The 15,940-nt window shown below is 39.7% G+C and overlaps 1 protein-coding gene across 3 annotated transcripts in view; it reads left to right on the forward strand.

Moving 5' to 3' along the window:
- LOC105494651 (signal peptide peptidase like 3) overlaps nucleotides 1-15,940 on the forward strand; it is a 143,420-nt gene that overhangs the window by 86,799 nt on the left and 40,681 nt on the right. For all 3 annotated transcript variants that reach the window (XM_011763288.3, XM_011763279.3, XM_011763298.3), the window contains exon 2: nucleotides 10,001-10,078. In XM_011763288.3, coding sequence (XP_011761590.1) covers nucleotides 10,001-10,078 — 78 coding nt within the window. The remainder of the gene's footprint in view (nucleotides 1-10,000; nucleotides 10,079-15,940) is intronic.

Raw genomic sequence — 15,940 nt, forward strand, 5'->3', positions numbered from 1 at the left:
GAAAGATATAAAGGATTGCCCAGGGAGGATTACGTAGCTAATTACTGTATAATTACAGATAGAAACTTCAGTTTGTCATCCAGTTTTGGGCAGATACTGAAGTCAATTTGGGAGACTCTGGAATTAGGCCACCTAAGATCAGAAGTGCATCTGGCTCTTGATCTTAAAAAACCCTAATAATCACAGAGATTCACAGTTCTCCAAACCCCAAAATGAAAACCCAGAAGTTTTCTCTGATTCGTTTGGCAGCAAAACCTGACCTAAATTGATAGGAAGCTATTTATAACCTTTATGCTGTTTCATGTGAATATTCCTGTTTCACTACAGAAATATTAGTATTTGATTACAGATTACTGCCCCAGACTGCAGTAATGGGGGTGTTTTCTTTGTAAAACTCCAAAAAATTCTGAATCAATTTGTTGTCGAGGCATTTTTTTGGATAAGGACTTCTAGACATGTAGTACTTGTAGAGTGATGTGAGAATTTAAAGTGTTAGATGTTGTTGCTCTTACCACTAATAAAAGTCCAGAACCCTAGTTTTGAAATATAACGTATCTTTCTTTTTTTTTTTTTTTTGAGACAGAGTCTCGCTCTGTTGCCCAGGCTGGAGTGCAGTGGCGCAATCTCGGCTCACTGCAAGCTCTGCCTCCTGGGTTCACACCATTCTCCTGCCTCAGCCTCCCAAGTAGGACTGGGACTACAGCCGCCTGCCACCACGCCTGGCTAATTTTTTGTATTTTTAGTAGAGACAGCGTTTCACCGTGTTAGTCAGGATGGTCTCCATCTCCTGATCTCATAATCCGCCTGTCTCCGCCTCCCAAAGTGCTGGGATTACAGGCGTGAGCCACCACGCCCGGCCCTATTAACGTATTTTTCTATAGAGATGCATGTCATTGCAGTCCACTAGAACTTTTCACGATGATACAAATGTTCTTTATCTGGCCATCCAATACAGTAGCCACTAGCTATAGAACACTTGGAAATGCAACTAATGCAACTTAAGAAATTTTAATTATATGTAAATTTAAATAGCCACATGTGGCTAGTGGCTGCTGTATTGAACAGCACAGCTCTGTGTAATTCGAGTTCATGTTCCATTCAAACTTTAGTTTTGCTGTCTTTGTAATCATCTCCTTCTACTGATTAAGAATACAGTGCGGACCCAGCAGATTATTAGCCAAGACAGCTATTAACAGTAAGAGAGCAAGAACTGGTTTCTTTCTTTCTTTCTTTCTTTCTTTCTTTCTTTCTTTCTTTCTTTCTTTCTTTCTTTCTTTCTTTCTTTCTTTCTTTCTTTCTTTCTTTCTTTCTTTCTTTCTTTCTTTCTTTCTTTCTTTCTTTCTTTCTTTCTTTCTTTCTTTTTTTCTTTCTTTCTTTTCTTTCTTTCTTTCTTTCTTTCTTTCTTTCTTTCTTTCTTTCTTTCTTTCTTTCTTTCTTTCTTTCTTTCTTTCTTTTCTTTCTTTCTTTTTTTTTTTTTTTTTTTGATGGAAGTCTTGGTCTGTCGCCCAGGCTGGAGTGCAATGGCACGATCTCGGCTCACTGCAACGTCAGCCTCCTGGGTTCAAGTGATTCTCCTGTTTCAGCCTCCCTAGTAGCTGGGTTTACAGGTATGTACGTACCACCACACCCCAGCTAATTTTTTTGTATTTTGTAATTTTGTATTGTAATTTTTTGTAGAAACGGGGTTTCACCATGTTGGCGAGACTGGTCTCCGAACTCCTGACCTGGAGTGATCCACCTGCCTCCAAAGTACTGGGATTACAGGCATGAGCCACCATGCCTGGCCACAAGAACTTGTTTCTAAGTACATCCTAGGCTTAGCATCAGTTGATATTTCCTTCTGTCTCCAGGGCTTTTTAAAGACTTTATAGTAAAGAGTATGTATTTCTACTTGAACTTCACTAAGGCAACCTCTAATGACCTCAACTTGGGTGATTAATAAAATATAATCCATCTATGCTAAGAAGTCCCTAGCCTTAGGGAATTCAAGTGGCAGAAATTTCCCTGGTAAATAGGGAAAAAGAGAACTTCATTATAAAGTTGTTGTAGGATAGCAAAATGTTTCTGCTAACATGTTCACATTTGTTAAACAAATGTTATTTTCCAAAAGTGATTTCTGTATACATCTAAAATGTAATATTATGTGCAATATGAGTGTTTTTGTAATTCCTCTAGACTAGATAGGAGTTGTTAGGGCACATCTGCTAAAGTACAAGATGCATTTTTTTCTAATATTATTTTCACAAGAGATTTGAATGTTCACTAGCATGATGTCTATATTATCTTTACCTGTTGGATTCCATGGTTTTGCCTTTGATAAAAGGTTGTTAGAAATGTCCCTATCTTCATTAAATATTAAATTGACTAAAAAGAGAGGCATAGAGCCGTGTGCCATGGTTCACACCTGTAATCCTAGCACTTTGGGAGGACAAGCCTGGAGGATCACTTGAAGCCAGGAGTTCAAGACTAGTCTGGGCAACGTAGTGAGCCCCTTGTCTCTATGAAATTTAAAAATTAAAAAAATTAGCTAGGCATGATGATACACACCTGTAGTCTCAGCTACTGGGGAGGCTGAAGTGGGAGGTTTGCTTAAACTAGGAGTTCAAGGCTGCGGTGAGCTGTGATCGCGCAGCTGGGCTCCAGCATGGGAGACAGAAGTCTCTTAAAAAAAAAGAAAAAAGAAAACAGGCCGGCGTGGTGGCTCACGCCTGTAATACCAACACTTTGGGAGGCCGAGGCAGGTGGACTATGAGGTCAGGATATCGAGACCATCCTGGCCAACATGGTGAAACCCCATCTCTACTAAAAAATACAAAAAAATTAGCTGGGTGTGGTGGCGGACGCCTGTAGTCCCAGCTACTCGGGAGGCTGAGGTGGGAGAATGGCATGAACCCAGGAGGCGGAGCTTGCAGTGAGCCAAGATAGTGCCACTGACGATAGAGCAAGACTCCGTCTCAAAAAAAAAAAAAAAAAAAACAGGCAAGTCGGCACGGTGGCTGATGCCTGTAATCCCAGCACTTTGGGATGCTGAGATGGGCGGATCACGAGGTCAGGAAATCGAGACCATCCTGGCCAACATGGTGAAACCCTGTCTCTACTAAAAATACAAAAATTAGCTGGGTGTGGTGGTGTGTGCCTGTAATCCCAGCTACTCGGGAGGCTGAGGCAGGAGAATCGCTTGAACCTGGGAGGCGGAGGTTGCAGTGAGCCGAGATTGCGCCAACACACTCCAACTTGGGGACAGAGCTAGACTGCGTCTCAAAAAAACAAAAGAGAGAGAGAGAGGCAGAGAGGCATGCGCCAAGGCATCCATTTGTTTCTACTGAGGTTAGAAACAACAATCTAATTTACTAATTCAGGTTACATAAGATGAAAACATGTGAAACATTGAGATACTGCTTTTGTTAAGGACTCAAAATGAGAATGCTGAGACAATTAGTAGTTAAAAGTTGTGCTCATTGAACCTGGAAGTTTTCTGTTTATTTTAAAAGAGAGTGCTTTCTGTACTTGTGAAGTTTTCACGTTTTAATTTTGCAGTACAAGGCCAGTAAGGGAAGGCAGCAGGAAAGAGTAGCTCCTGGGTACATAGTTGAATTTTTAAAAAGAGCAAGTTTTAAAAGAACATGTATGCTTCCTGTTTTTGTAATGTGTATACATTCTGTACACAATTTGTATGGAAGGATACACATACCAAATTGTAAACAATGTCTCCTCCTAGGGAATGGAAGTACAGAGAGGAAGGAGGAGGCACTTGTGCTTTTTGCTTTATATACTTACCCATTTTTGAGTTTTCACAATGAACATGAATTTTTGTAATTTTGAAAAAGAAAATTGATAGTTCTAAAAATGCAAATTGGCTATAATTTATTTAAATCCATTTTCTGTATTTTATAATAAAATCTTTTTGTTAAAAGCTTTTTTGTTAAAAGGCTTTTTGTAAAACTTTTATAACGCCAGGCACATAGTGGCTCATGCCTGTAATCCCAGCACTTTTGGAGGCTGAGGCGGGTGGATTGCTTGAGCCCAGGAGTTCAAGACCAGCTGTGGGCAACATGGTGAAACCCCGTCTCTACAAAAAATACAAAAATTAGCTGGCTGTGGTGGCACACACCTGCAGGCCTAGCTACTTGGGAGGCTGAAGTGGGAGGATTGCTTGAGTCCAGGAGGTGGAAGTTTCACTGAGCCAAGACCGTGCCACTGCACTCCAGCTTAAGCAACAGGTGAAACCCTGTCTCCAAAAAGAAACAACAACAACAAAAACTTTTATAATGATAGTTTGAATTGAAAATAGTATATGAAATTTCAAATAACATCATAAAATAAGCTATAACTTCTAGTTACATGATATCTGGTATGGTTTGCAAAATTGTTAGAACTTTTTAAGATCTTAGTATAAATTATAAAATACCATGTACAATATTAGGGGTGAACTTTAATCAGATTTTCTTGTATAGGTTTATTTGAAAGCTAAAACAAAACTTAAGTTAGAAGAAACCATTAAACATCTGAACACTTTTTTGAAATCAGGCATTTAGTTCTGCAGTGGGGGACATGCTGACTGCCAGGATATGGAGGTGAGATCTGGCAACCTTAGTCACACTCTTATATTTTGCATGTGGTCAGACTTTCTTTTTTTTTTTTTTTTTTTTTTTTTTTTGAGACGGAGTCTCGCTGTGTCTCCCCGGCTGGAGTGCAGTGGCGTGATCTGCAAGCTCCGCCTCCCGGGTTCACGCCATTCTCCCGCCTCAGCCTCCCAAGTAGCTGAGACTACAGGCGCCCGCCACCACGCCCGGCTAGTTTTTTGTATTTTTAGTAGAGACGGGGTTTCACCATGTTAGCCAGGATAGTCTCGATCTCCTGACCTCGTGATCCACCCGCCTCGGCCTCCCAAAGTGCTGGGATTACAGGCTTGAGCCACCGCGCCCGGCCAAGGTCAGACTTTCATCTAGAAAAACAGACTATGAAGAAAGTCAGTAACTATGGCTACTCAGAGGCTAGAGCACAGCACAGAAGATCTGTCAGAGAGGAGGAGCTGGTTTTTGAAAATTTAATCCAGGCCAGGTGTGGTGGCTCACGCCTGTAATCCTGGCACTTTGGGAGGCTGATATGGGTGGATCACCTGAGGTCAGGAGTTTGAGACCAGCCTGGGCAACATGACAAAACCCCGTTTCTAATAAAAATACCAAAAATTAGCCGGGCATGGTGGCAGACTCCTGTGATCCCAGCTACTTGGGAGGCTGAGGCAGGAGAATTGATTGAACCCAGGAGGCGGAGGTTAAAGTGAGCCGAGATCGCACCATTGCACTCCAAACTGGGCAACAGAAAAAAAAAAAAAAAAATCCAGACTTCCGGAAGTCTGAGGTTAAGAGTTTCTAGAGAGTCTCCATTGATTTGAGAGATGTAGCAAAACAATTAAACAATAGTATCAGACTTTCAGGCAGTGAATTTGGGAAGTGTCGATATTTAATCTGCCTTGAGGATAGTGACAATATGCTTCAAAATACAAAGGATACAAAAAAAAAGTCATCCAAGTAAGACACCATCAGAAGAAAAGTTCCTCAAAAGATAGCTGCCCTTGTTTTTTTATAGCTCTGGAGTCTGGAGAAAACTTTAAATTGCCTTTTAAAAATACCTACCAGCCTTTAATCATACAAAAAAGCTGCTCAATCTCACTTTAATTTTTAAATTTGAATTACAATTTTAATTAATACAAATAAAAACCATACTGAGATACCGGTTATCATCTCTCAGATGGGTAAAATTCAAAAGTTAGACAATACTCACTTTGGAAAGTAGGAACATCTAGTTCATTACTGATGAGAGTGTGAAATGGTATAACTTACTCTCTGTAGGGCGCATTGGCAACATCTGTCAGATTGCAAGTGCATTTCCTCTTTGAGCCAGCAATCTGACTTTGAGGAATGTTATATAAATATGTCATTTCATGTGTGTTCAATGCAGGTATAATTTACAAAGGCTGTTATTACAAAATTACTTGTTAACAGCAGAGTTTTTGGAAACAACCCTAGTGTCCACCTGTAAAGGACTTGTTCTAAAAAAAAAAAAAAAAAAAAAAAAACTGTGGTGCATCTACACAGTGGAATACCATGCTGCTGTTTAAAAGAAAATTTTAAAAAGGAAGTTCTCCACATCCTGATACAGAAAGATTTCTAAGCTATATTGTAAAAGGGGGGTAGAGGGAGATACTGAGCAGTATATTTAATATTCCACCTGTTTCATAAGAAGTGGTGAGAAATAATGTTCTTATATTGTATATTTACTCCAAAAGGCTAGATAAGAAACGAAAAAATATGGTTATTTAAAAGTTATCTAAAAATGACTGAGAGGGTGGGGGTTGGGGGATGGCTAGATGGGCATAAGACCTCTCTGTATGTACTTTTTAATATACTTTTGATTTTTGTATGACTATATAACCTAGTCATAATTTTTTTTAATTTTAAGAAAATGTTCCTTCTTGATTTTGGAATTTTGAAAGATGTGTGCAAAGATTATGTCATACAGCAAGAAACATAAGTTTAGAATAAAGAGAAATTGATGAAGTTCATTTTCCTAATACATGATACGTGATAGCTTAGATATCTCTTGATGTGTGAGCCTTGTCTACATAATCTGGTTGTTCAAAAGAGGACCCTGGACAGCCACAGCTGCGTCATTGCTGGATGGGACCCAACAGAGAGGCTCGAGTGGCCCTCATGTCTCCTACCTTCCCTTTCTCCACTCCCCGGCTGACTGAAATTTAGGAAAAGGTAGCACCCCTGTGAGGTGCGGTGAAACAGAATTCATGATCCAAAACGTAAATTCTTGTATTCATCTGCCTCTAGTAGTTTTAATTGTGTTCAAATTGTTGTACCATCTCAAAGACTGGTGTGGGGGGAAGAGAGAAGAATACAATGTACCTATCATTCCAGCTTCATAATTTGAAAAAATTTGCCTTTTCTTTGGTGTATCCCTCCCATGTTTTATTTTCTTAGAGTATTTTAAAGCAAATCTTAAATCATGTTATTTGACCTGTTAAAAGATAAACTTGTTTAACTTTTGGAGAGTTTTTTTTTTTTTTTTTTTTTTGAGCAGTATGTCATGAATCAGGCAGCACCAGATCACAAGTGGATCTCAGCTCCATGGATGGTGCCTGAGGGCAAAACTTTTATAAGGCTTTTGCAGAAGCAAAAGAAAGGCAATACTTGATTGGTTAAAGGAGAAAGTCTCTAGTAGAGATTGATCGGCAGTTTCTGATTGGTAAAGCCCCTGGTTAGGTTTGGTTGGCAGTTTCTGATGGGATGAGTTGGATTTCAGTTGGCTTCCTTAGGAACCCAAGACACTGGAGCCATTTCAGCCTAATGGACTCCCCAGTTCATTTTTTTTTTTAAACATACCCATAAATATTTCAGGATGTATCTGTAGTAACTAAGGATCCATGCCAGGTGCAGTGGATCTTTAGCCTGTAATCCCAGCACTTTGGGAGGTCGAGGCAGGTGGATCACCTGAGGTCAGGAGTTTGAGACCAGTGTGGCCAACATGATGAAACCCCATCTCTACTAAAAATACAAAAAAAATTAGCTGGCGTGGTGGCAGGTGCCTGTAACCTCAGCTTCTCGGGAGGCTGAAACAGGAGAATCGCTTGAACCCAGTAGGTGGAGGTTGCAGTGAGCCGAGATCATGCCATTGCACCCCAGCCTGGGCAACAAGAGTAAAACTCCATCTCCAAAAAGAAAAGAAAACTAAGAAACCAAAAGCATGCCATTATAGACCACAGCAGTGTATTATGAAAGTTTATTATATGTCTTATTTTTTACAACGATTAAAGGAAATGTAACGTCCTCCTCTGTATGCATCAGTCTTTCTCTCCTCACTGGGTTCATTTCCAGTCAGCATCAGAAAAGGTTGAGCATCTCTCACCTTAAAAAAAGAAAAATGTTTTAGATCTCCCTTATCCTTATATTTACCCTCCAGCTGCCATTCTTTTCCCTGCACTTTTCAAAATACTGTCTTCATTTCCTTAGCTTTAATTTCTCAGCCAATTTCAGTCTGACTCCATCCTCACCACTTTACCCAGTGGTCTCTGCAGTTGTCTTTCTTGGCCTCTCAGCAGCATTCATGGTTGGCAACGTCTCCCTCCTAATGCAGTGAGTATGAATTGAGTATTTAATGTGTAATATTCTTTATATGAATTCCTCATTTAATCCTTTAACAACTCTTTGAAGTTGTCATTATCCCCATTTTACAGATGAAAAGCTGAAGCTTAGAGAGGCTAAGTAACTGGCTTAACTACTAGTAAGTGGTAGAGCAAGGGATTAAATTCAGGCCGCATTCAATTCTGCTGCCTTTCTGAAATAATCTGCTATTCTGGGTTTTCCTTATCTGTCTCTGTTTCATCTTGGTTTTCTTTGCAGTTCCTTCTTCTACCTGATCTTTACATTTGGAGATTTCCCAGGCCTTGATCCTAGGTCCTCTTTTCACTGCTGTGAGGCATTCACACGCACCTATGGCTTCAGTTACCATGTGGAAGGTGATGAGCTCTCAGTATATATACACCTTCGGCTCAGAACGGTTTCAGTATCCAGCTGTCTCCTCAGTACATTCAAACCTTAGCTTATAATCTGTTCCTCCGGCCAGGCGCAGTGGCTCACGCCTGTAATCCCAACACTTTGGGAGGCCAAGGTGGGTGGATTGCTTGAAGTCAGGAGTTTGAGACCAGCCTGACCAACATGGTAAAACCCCATCTCTACTAAAAATACAAAAATTGGGAGCCAGTCGTGGTGGTACCCCCTAAATGGTACAAACCCAGCTAAGCAGAAACCTAGGGATCACTGCAATTCTTCCCTCTCTTGGCTGCCATAAACGATCACCGGGTCCTATTTATTGTGTCCTGTATGTCTCTAAATTATCTTCCTCCCTAAGGAAAGCTCCCCTGTTCTTGGACTGCATCCACCTAATATACATTATCATAGTACCCTGTACTACTTTCTCTCCTTCGTAACATTCTTCATGATTATATTCATTCAGTTATGTTCATTTTTTTTATTTCTTTAGAGTGAAATTGTTCATTTCTTTAGAAAAGACATTTAGGCAGAGATCAAGGCGTTCTTATTTATTACTGTATATCCCAGTGGCTAGCAGAGTGCCTGGCACGTAGGCAGTATTAAATACTTTGCTGAATGGAAATTAAACAACAACAACAAAAATTCCGCAAAGATTTGTTTTAGGAAAATCCCTGACATATAAGAATGGGTAATGTGGAGGGTGAACTCATGGAGACAGCCTTTAAAACAAGATTTCCAATAGCCAAGCCATAGAAGGGAGCTAACAAATTGGCAGTGGGATTAGGAGAAGTAGGGTAGTTGGGGATGTGGAAGTAAGAGAAAGAAAGGGCTGTCAAGAATGCGACAGATTTTTAACTTTGGCAGCTGAGGGGATGGTGATACCATTCCTTGAGAGGATCAGCTAAGATGGAGAGAATATTTGTGGTGGACTTGTTGACTTTGAAGAACCTCCTGTAGGCCATCTAGATGGAGAAAATCAGTAAGCAGTTAGAAAAATGGAAACGGGGAATTCATGAGATGCAGGCTTTTTACTTCATCACTGAGTAAAACCAGTAAAATACTATTAGTGATTCAAATGTGATTGGACAAAAGTCTGATCATTGAGACTTTTGCCATTGGCACAGATTTGGTAGATATTTTGATACTTTTAAAATTGGGAGTGGATATTGTAAACATATACAGAGATGGGATTTTTACGTTGATGTCATTTTACATGCTGTAAATATTAACTAATAATAGCTGTAAACCTATCCATTTATTCTTCATGTTAAACTAGCAAATCTCATTTTAATTGTGTTATTTTGTTAGTGCTAATTTACACCTTTTTTCCTTCTTAAGATAAAAACAAAGCTTAGTGGGGTGTATAGAACTCATTAGACTGTAAGCTCCATTAGGACTCACTGCATGTGATTTAAATTTTTTTCCTCTTATTTCTCTAGGGCCTATTCCCTGGTGGATTCCAGTCAAGTGTCTACATTTCTGATTTCCATTCTTCTTATAGTCTATGGTAGTTTCAGGTAAGATGTTCTCAAATGGGGTTGATTTAAGTTGGAGGTGGAAGAAGGAGCCATTGCTCTGGAAGTGCTGGTACCAAAACTTTGTGAAGAAAAACAGGACTTCGGCAGGAATTGACTCAGAATAGAGAGTTCTGCTATTTGTTTTTTAATTGGCTGCTGTTAAACACTTCTTGGTTGTGCTTATGAGTTTAGCATGTTAATGCTAACATGTAAAAACTAATTGCTTAAAATGCTGGTTCTGAAATTAATCACCTAATGCACTCTTCATTGAGAAGGTTAAGGAGAGAGTCTTTGACAATGATTCTAGAATCTCAAAGGGAACAAAGAGTTTAAATGGAAGGATGATGAAATACGAAATATGAAAAAAATTACTGAATATCCATGTAATAAAATGACAAAGAGAACATTTCATGTTTTTTTTTTTTGTTTTTCTAACCAAAAATCAAAGTATAGTTGCAAACCTGTGGTAGGCTTACGAAGACCAGGGAAACCGAAGTAAAACTATACCCAGGATGCTAATAAAGTTCTTAATCTTTGGCCGGGCACAGTGCCATATTCCTATATCCAGCACTTTGGGAAGCTGAGACAGGAGGATTGCTTGAGCCCAGGAGTTCAAAACTAGCCTGGGCTACATAGCAAGACCCGTCTCTACAAAAAATATTTTTTAAAGAAATTAATCAGGCGTGGTAGTAGTGCCTGTGGTCCCAGCTACTCAGGAGCCTGCGGCAGAAGGAGCAGCACTTCTCCTTCTTCTGGAGATTGAGGATACAATGAGTTATGATCACACTGCTGCACTCCAGCCTGGGCAACGGTGCCAGACTATGTCTCAAAAAAAAAAAAAAAAAAATTGTCCTAAAATGCTTGTAAGTAGATTATGTCCTTATGGAAATTTACATCATGTTTTTCTTAATCCAAAGGCTTGACATCCAAGGTTAAGCCATACAAAATTGCTGATGGTTGACTATTAATATTTTGGCCCACAGAAACAATTTCATATGGTTCATCTTACAATTATTAGGGTTGTGTGTTGTAGCATTACCAGGTATTCTCTCTGATAACCTTGGAGATGCTGAGACTAGATCCTGCTGAGGTTCTCATCCCAGCAGGCAGCCATAGGAATAGGAGGGAAAATATAGACACTAGATACACACTCCCCTTTTCCACTATTTTCAGTCGAGAGGAGCTTTAATGGTTGTATAACTCAAATAGGTTAGTGGTTGATGAACCTACCAAAAAATGCTGCTTGAGGAATTATAAGTTGAGAACTTCAAAGGTAGTAATAGGGATAAGTGAAATACCCAGGCATAAAGATTTTGAACTATGCAGTATTGTGTCTGAATTTTAATAGCTACTTTATAAAATCACAGACTTGCAGTCTTTACCTCAATACTGAGTAAAACAAGTAAAATATTGTGGGTAATTTCAGTATACACCGACCGAAGTTTTAATCACTGAGATGTCTACTGAGAACTCCGGATTCATAACCACTCTCAGGAAGCATTAATCAAACCAGAGAAACTTAGAACCTTATCAATGTGCTCTTGATATTTTTCATCTCTACCCTGTGGACAAGTATCTGATTTTTTCCCCTTTGAGTACATAATGCATTAACATTTCAAAAGACTTTGCAATTAAACACAGAAGAAGCCATGTTTAGACTCACAACCCTAATACTACTTTGAGTCGTGCAGACTACCTTCCATTTGGCATATGTTTATATACTGTATACATTTTCATAGTTGAAATCATTTATATTCTGATTATTTGCACCAGACAAATATTTTCTACAAATTATCTTCATACTGTTTTAGTAATTTGGCATTTCTTTGTGTTACTCATCTTATTCCACTCTTGTTGGACAAGTGGGCTCTTACAGTGATGATAGCTTTATGAATTATTTGCTTTTATTGAATTATATCACCAGGATAAATATCCAGAAGTGGAAATACTTCAACAGAGCATGAAATGCCTCTTACTACATATTATTGTTTTCTGAAGGGCTGTATCATTTTAGGATTGAGCAAGTTTTAAACCAAATTTTATGTAGTAAGTGTATCGTAGAATTATATAGGAAGAACGGATTTATCTGGTGAACCTCCCTGTTTACAGATGAGGAAACTGGCCAGGCGTGGTCCCTCACACCTGTAATCCAGCACTTTGGGAGGCTGAAGCAGGCAGATGCTCTGAGCCCAGGAGTTCAAGACCAGGCTGGGTAACATGGTGAAACCCCGTCTACTAAATATGCAAAAATTAGCTGGGCGTAGTGGCACGTGCCTGTCATCCTACTTACCCAGGAGGCTGGGAGGAATGCTTGAGCCCAGGAGGCGGAGGTTGCAGTGAGCGGTGATCATACCACTGCACTCCAGCCTGGGTAACGGAGTGAGACCCTGGCAACAACAACAACAACAACAACAAAAGAAACTAAGAAACCGAAGCCCAAAGTGAAAATGTTGATGTAACTTGACAAAGATTACACAATCAGTTGGTAACAAGTCTGGATTGAAACAGTTTTCAGGACCTCTAACTCAGAACCTTTTATCTTTTATACTTTAATAAGGCATTTCTGCAAAAAGTAAATCATGATGCCTTTAATTATACATTTAAATTGAACTCATTGAATAAGTTGGTGTTTTATGGAAGAGATTTATGTAATTTTGTCTTTAAGTGTTTGATAGGATTCACCAGTGAAGCCATCTAAAGCTGGGCTTCTCTTTGTGGGAAGATTTTTTTGGGGTTTTTTTTTTTCTCCTGCTGAGTTCACCACCTTTCCCTTTTTCTTTTCCTTTTTTTTTTTTTTTTTTGAGTCGGAGTTTCGCTCTTGTTGCCCAGGCTGGAGTGCAGTGGAGCCATCTCGGCTCAGCGCAACCTCTGCCTCCCAGATTCAAGCGATTCTTCTGCCTCAGCCTCCTGAGTAGTTGGGATTACAGGTATGTGCCACCATGCCCGGCTGATTTTTGTGTGTTTAGTAGAGACGGTGTTTCTCCATGTTGGTCAGGGTGGTCTCGAACTCCTGACCTCATGATCTGCCCGCCTCGGCCTCCCAAAGTGCTGGAATTCCAGGCATGAGCCACCGAGCGAGCCCAGCCTCCCTTTTTCTTTTTAATCGGTAAGGGCTATTTTTTTATTATGGTAAAGTATATATAACACAAAATGTACCATTTAAACCATTTTTAGTGTACCCTTCAGTACACAGGTAAGGGCTTTCTGAAACACGTTGTCTTTTTATTATAGCCATTCTAGTAAGGCGTGAAGTGGTATCTCATAGTGGTTTGGATTGTATTATTTCCCTGATATTAGGGTGTTGAAAAGTTGATGAGCATGTGTTCCTGTGCTTATTAACCATCTGTTTATCTTCTTTGGTGAAATGTCTAGTCAAAAATTCTCTCTCGGCCGGGCGCGGTGGCTCAAGCCTGTAATCCCAGCACTTTGGGAGGCTGAGACGGGCAGATCATGAGGTCAGGAGATGGAGACCATCCTGGCTAACACGGTGAAACCCCGTCTCTACTAAAAAATACAAAAAACTAGCCGGGCGAGGTGGCGATTGCCTGTAGTCCCAGCTACTCGGGAGGCTGAGGCAGGAGAATGGCATAAACCCAGGAGGCGGAGCTTGCAGTGAGCTGAGATCTGGCCACTGCACTCCAGCCTGGGTGACAGAGCCAGACTCCGTCTCAAAAAAAAAAAAAGAAAAAAAATTCTCTCTCAGTCATATGATTTGCAACTCTTAAATTTTTCCTGTTCTCTGGCTTGCCGTCTCATTTTCTTCATAGTGTCCGTTGGAATATAAACATTTTAATTTTGTTGAAGCCAGTTTACCAATTTCACATTTTATGGATCGTGCTTTTGGTGATGTGCCAAAAGCATGATTCATAAAATGTGAAACTGGTAAATTGGCACATGGGTACAAGGATTTTCTCCTACATTTTCCTTTTTTTTCTTTTTTCTTCCTTTTTTTTTTAAAGATGGTGTGATCTCGGCTCACTGCGAGCTCCACCTCCCAGGTTCACGCCATTCTCCTGCCTCGGCCTCCCAAGTAGCTGGAACTACAGGCACCTGCCACCATGCCCGGCTAATTTTTTGTAATTTTTAGTAGACACGGGTTTTCACCCTGTTAGCCAGGATGGTCTTGATCTCCTGACCTCGTGATCCACCCGCCTTGGCCTCCCAAAATGCTGGGATTGCAGGCGTGAGCCACCGCGCCCAGCTCTCCTCCGTTTTCTTTAAGAAGTTTTATAGTTTTGCTTCTTACATTTATGATTCACTTCGAGTTTTGTGTATGACATGAGGTACAAATTTAATTTCATCTTTATAAATGTGGTTATCCAGTTGTCCCAGTACCATTTGTTGAAAAGACTATACTTACCCATTGAATTACCTTGGCACCATTGTCAGAAATGCGTTGTTGACATGGTGGCATGCACCTGTAACCCCAGCGGCTCGGGTGCTCAGGTGGGAGGATCACCTGAGTCCCAGGTGTTTGGGGTTACAGTGAACTATGATCGCACCACTGCACTCAAGCCAGGGTAACATAGCAAGACTCTGTCTCTTTAAAAAAAAAAAAAAAAAAGTCGACCATAAAAGTAAAGATAGTTACTAGGTCTGGTCTGTATGTCTCCTCTTATGCCAGTGCCAATGTCTTGATTGTTGTAGCCTTTAAAGTAAGTGTTGTTCTTTTACAAATTTGTCTGACTACTCTGGATCCTTTACATTTCCATATAAATTTTAGGTTCAGCTGGTCAGTTTCTCCCCCCCCCCCCCCCCCCCGCAAAAAAAAAAGGCCTGCAGGGATTTCAGTAGGCATTGTGAATCTGTAGATCAGTTTGAGGAAAATTGCTGTCTTAATGATGATCACTTCCTATCCATGGATGTGGAATGTGTCTCCGTTTTGATATTCTTTAATTTAGATACTTTAGATATTCTTTAATTTCTATTAATAGTGTTTTGTAATTTTCAGTGTGCAAGGCTTCCACTATTTTGTTAAATTTATTCGTAAGTATTTTTTTACTTTTTGATGTTATTTTTGATGAATTTTTTTCTTCATTTTGGATTGTTCATTGCTAAGTATATAGAACTACAACTGATGTGTATTCACCTCAAATACTGTAGCTTTGCTGAACTCATTTATTAGTGCTGGTAGTTTTTTGTCTATGATTCCTTAGAATTTTCTGCACATAGGATGATGTGGTCTGCAAATAAAGACAGTTTTGCTACTTGTTTCAATTCTGAAAGACTTTGTCTTTTTACCTTTTTCTCCCTTCTTGTACAGTGTTGAATAGAAGTGTCAAAGGCACACATCCATCCTTGCCCTTTTCCTAATCTTCAGGGAAAGCATTTCCCATTAAGTATGTAGTTAGTTGTACATTTTTCGTAAATGCCCTTTATCAGGTTGAGGAAATTTCTTTTATTTCTAGTTTGTGGAGAGTTTTATTATCAATGGGTATTGGATTTTATCATGTGTTTTTATGCCTCTATTGAGATGATCCTGTGGTTTTTGTCCATTCTGTTAATATAGTATGTTTTAACAGCTTTATTGAGATATAAATACCATAAAGTTTGGTCACTTAAAGTATACAATTAAGTGGGTTTTAGTATATTTACAAAATTATGCAGCCATCACTGTAATCCAATTTTAGCACATTATCCCAAAAGAAAATTTGTACCAGTTAGCAGTCATTCCCATTCCTCTTTCCCTACCCACCAGCCCTAGGCAACCATGAATCTAGCTTTTATCTCTATAGATTTGCCTATTCTGGACCTCTCGTATAAGTGGATTCATACAGTATGTGACCTTTTGTTACTAGCTTCTTTCACTTAGCATAGTGTTTTTGAAGTTCATCCATGTTGTGGCATGTTATCAGTATTTCA

Source organism: Macaca nemestrina, chromosome 10 (assembly GCF_043159975.1).
Source record: "Macaca nemestrina isolate mMacNem1 chromosome 10, mMacNem.hap1, whole genome shotgun sequence".
NCBI lineage: Eukaryota > Metazoa > Chordata > Mammalia > Primates > Cercopithecidae > Macaca > Macaca nemestrina.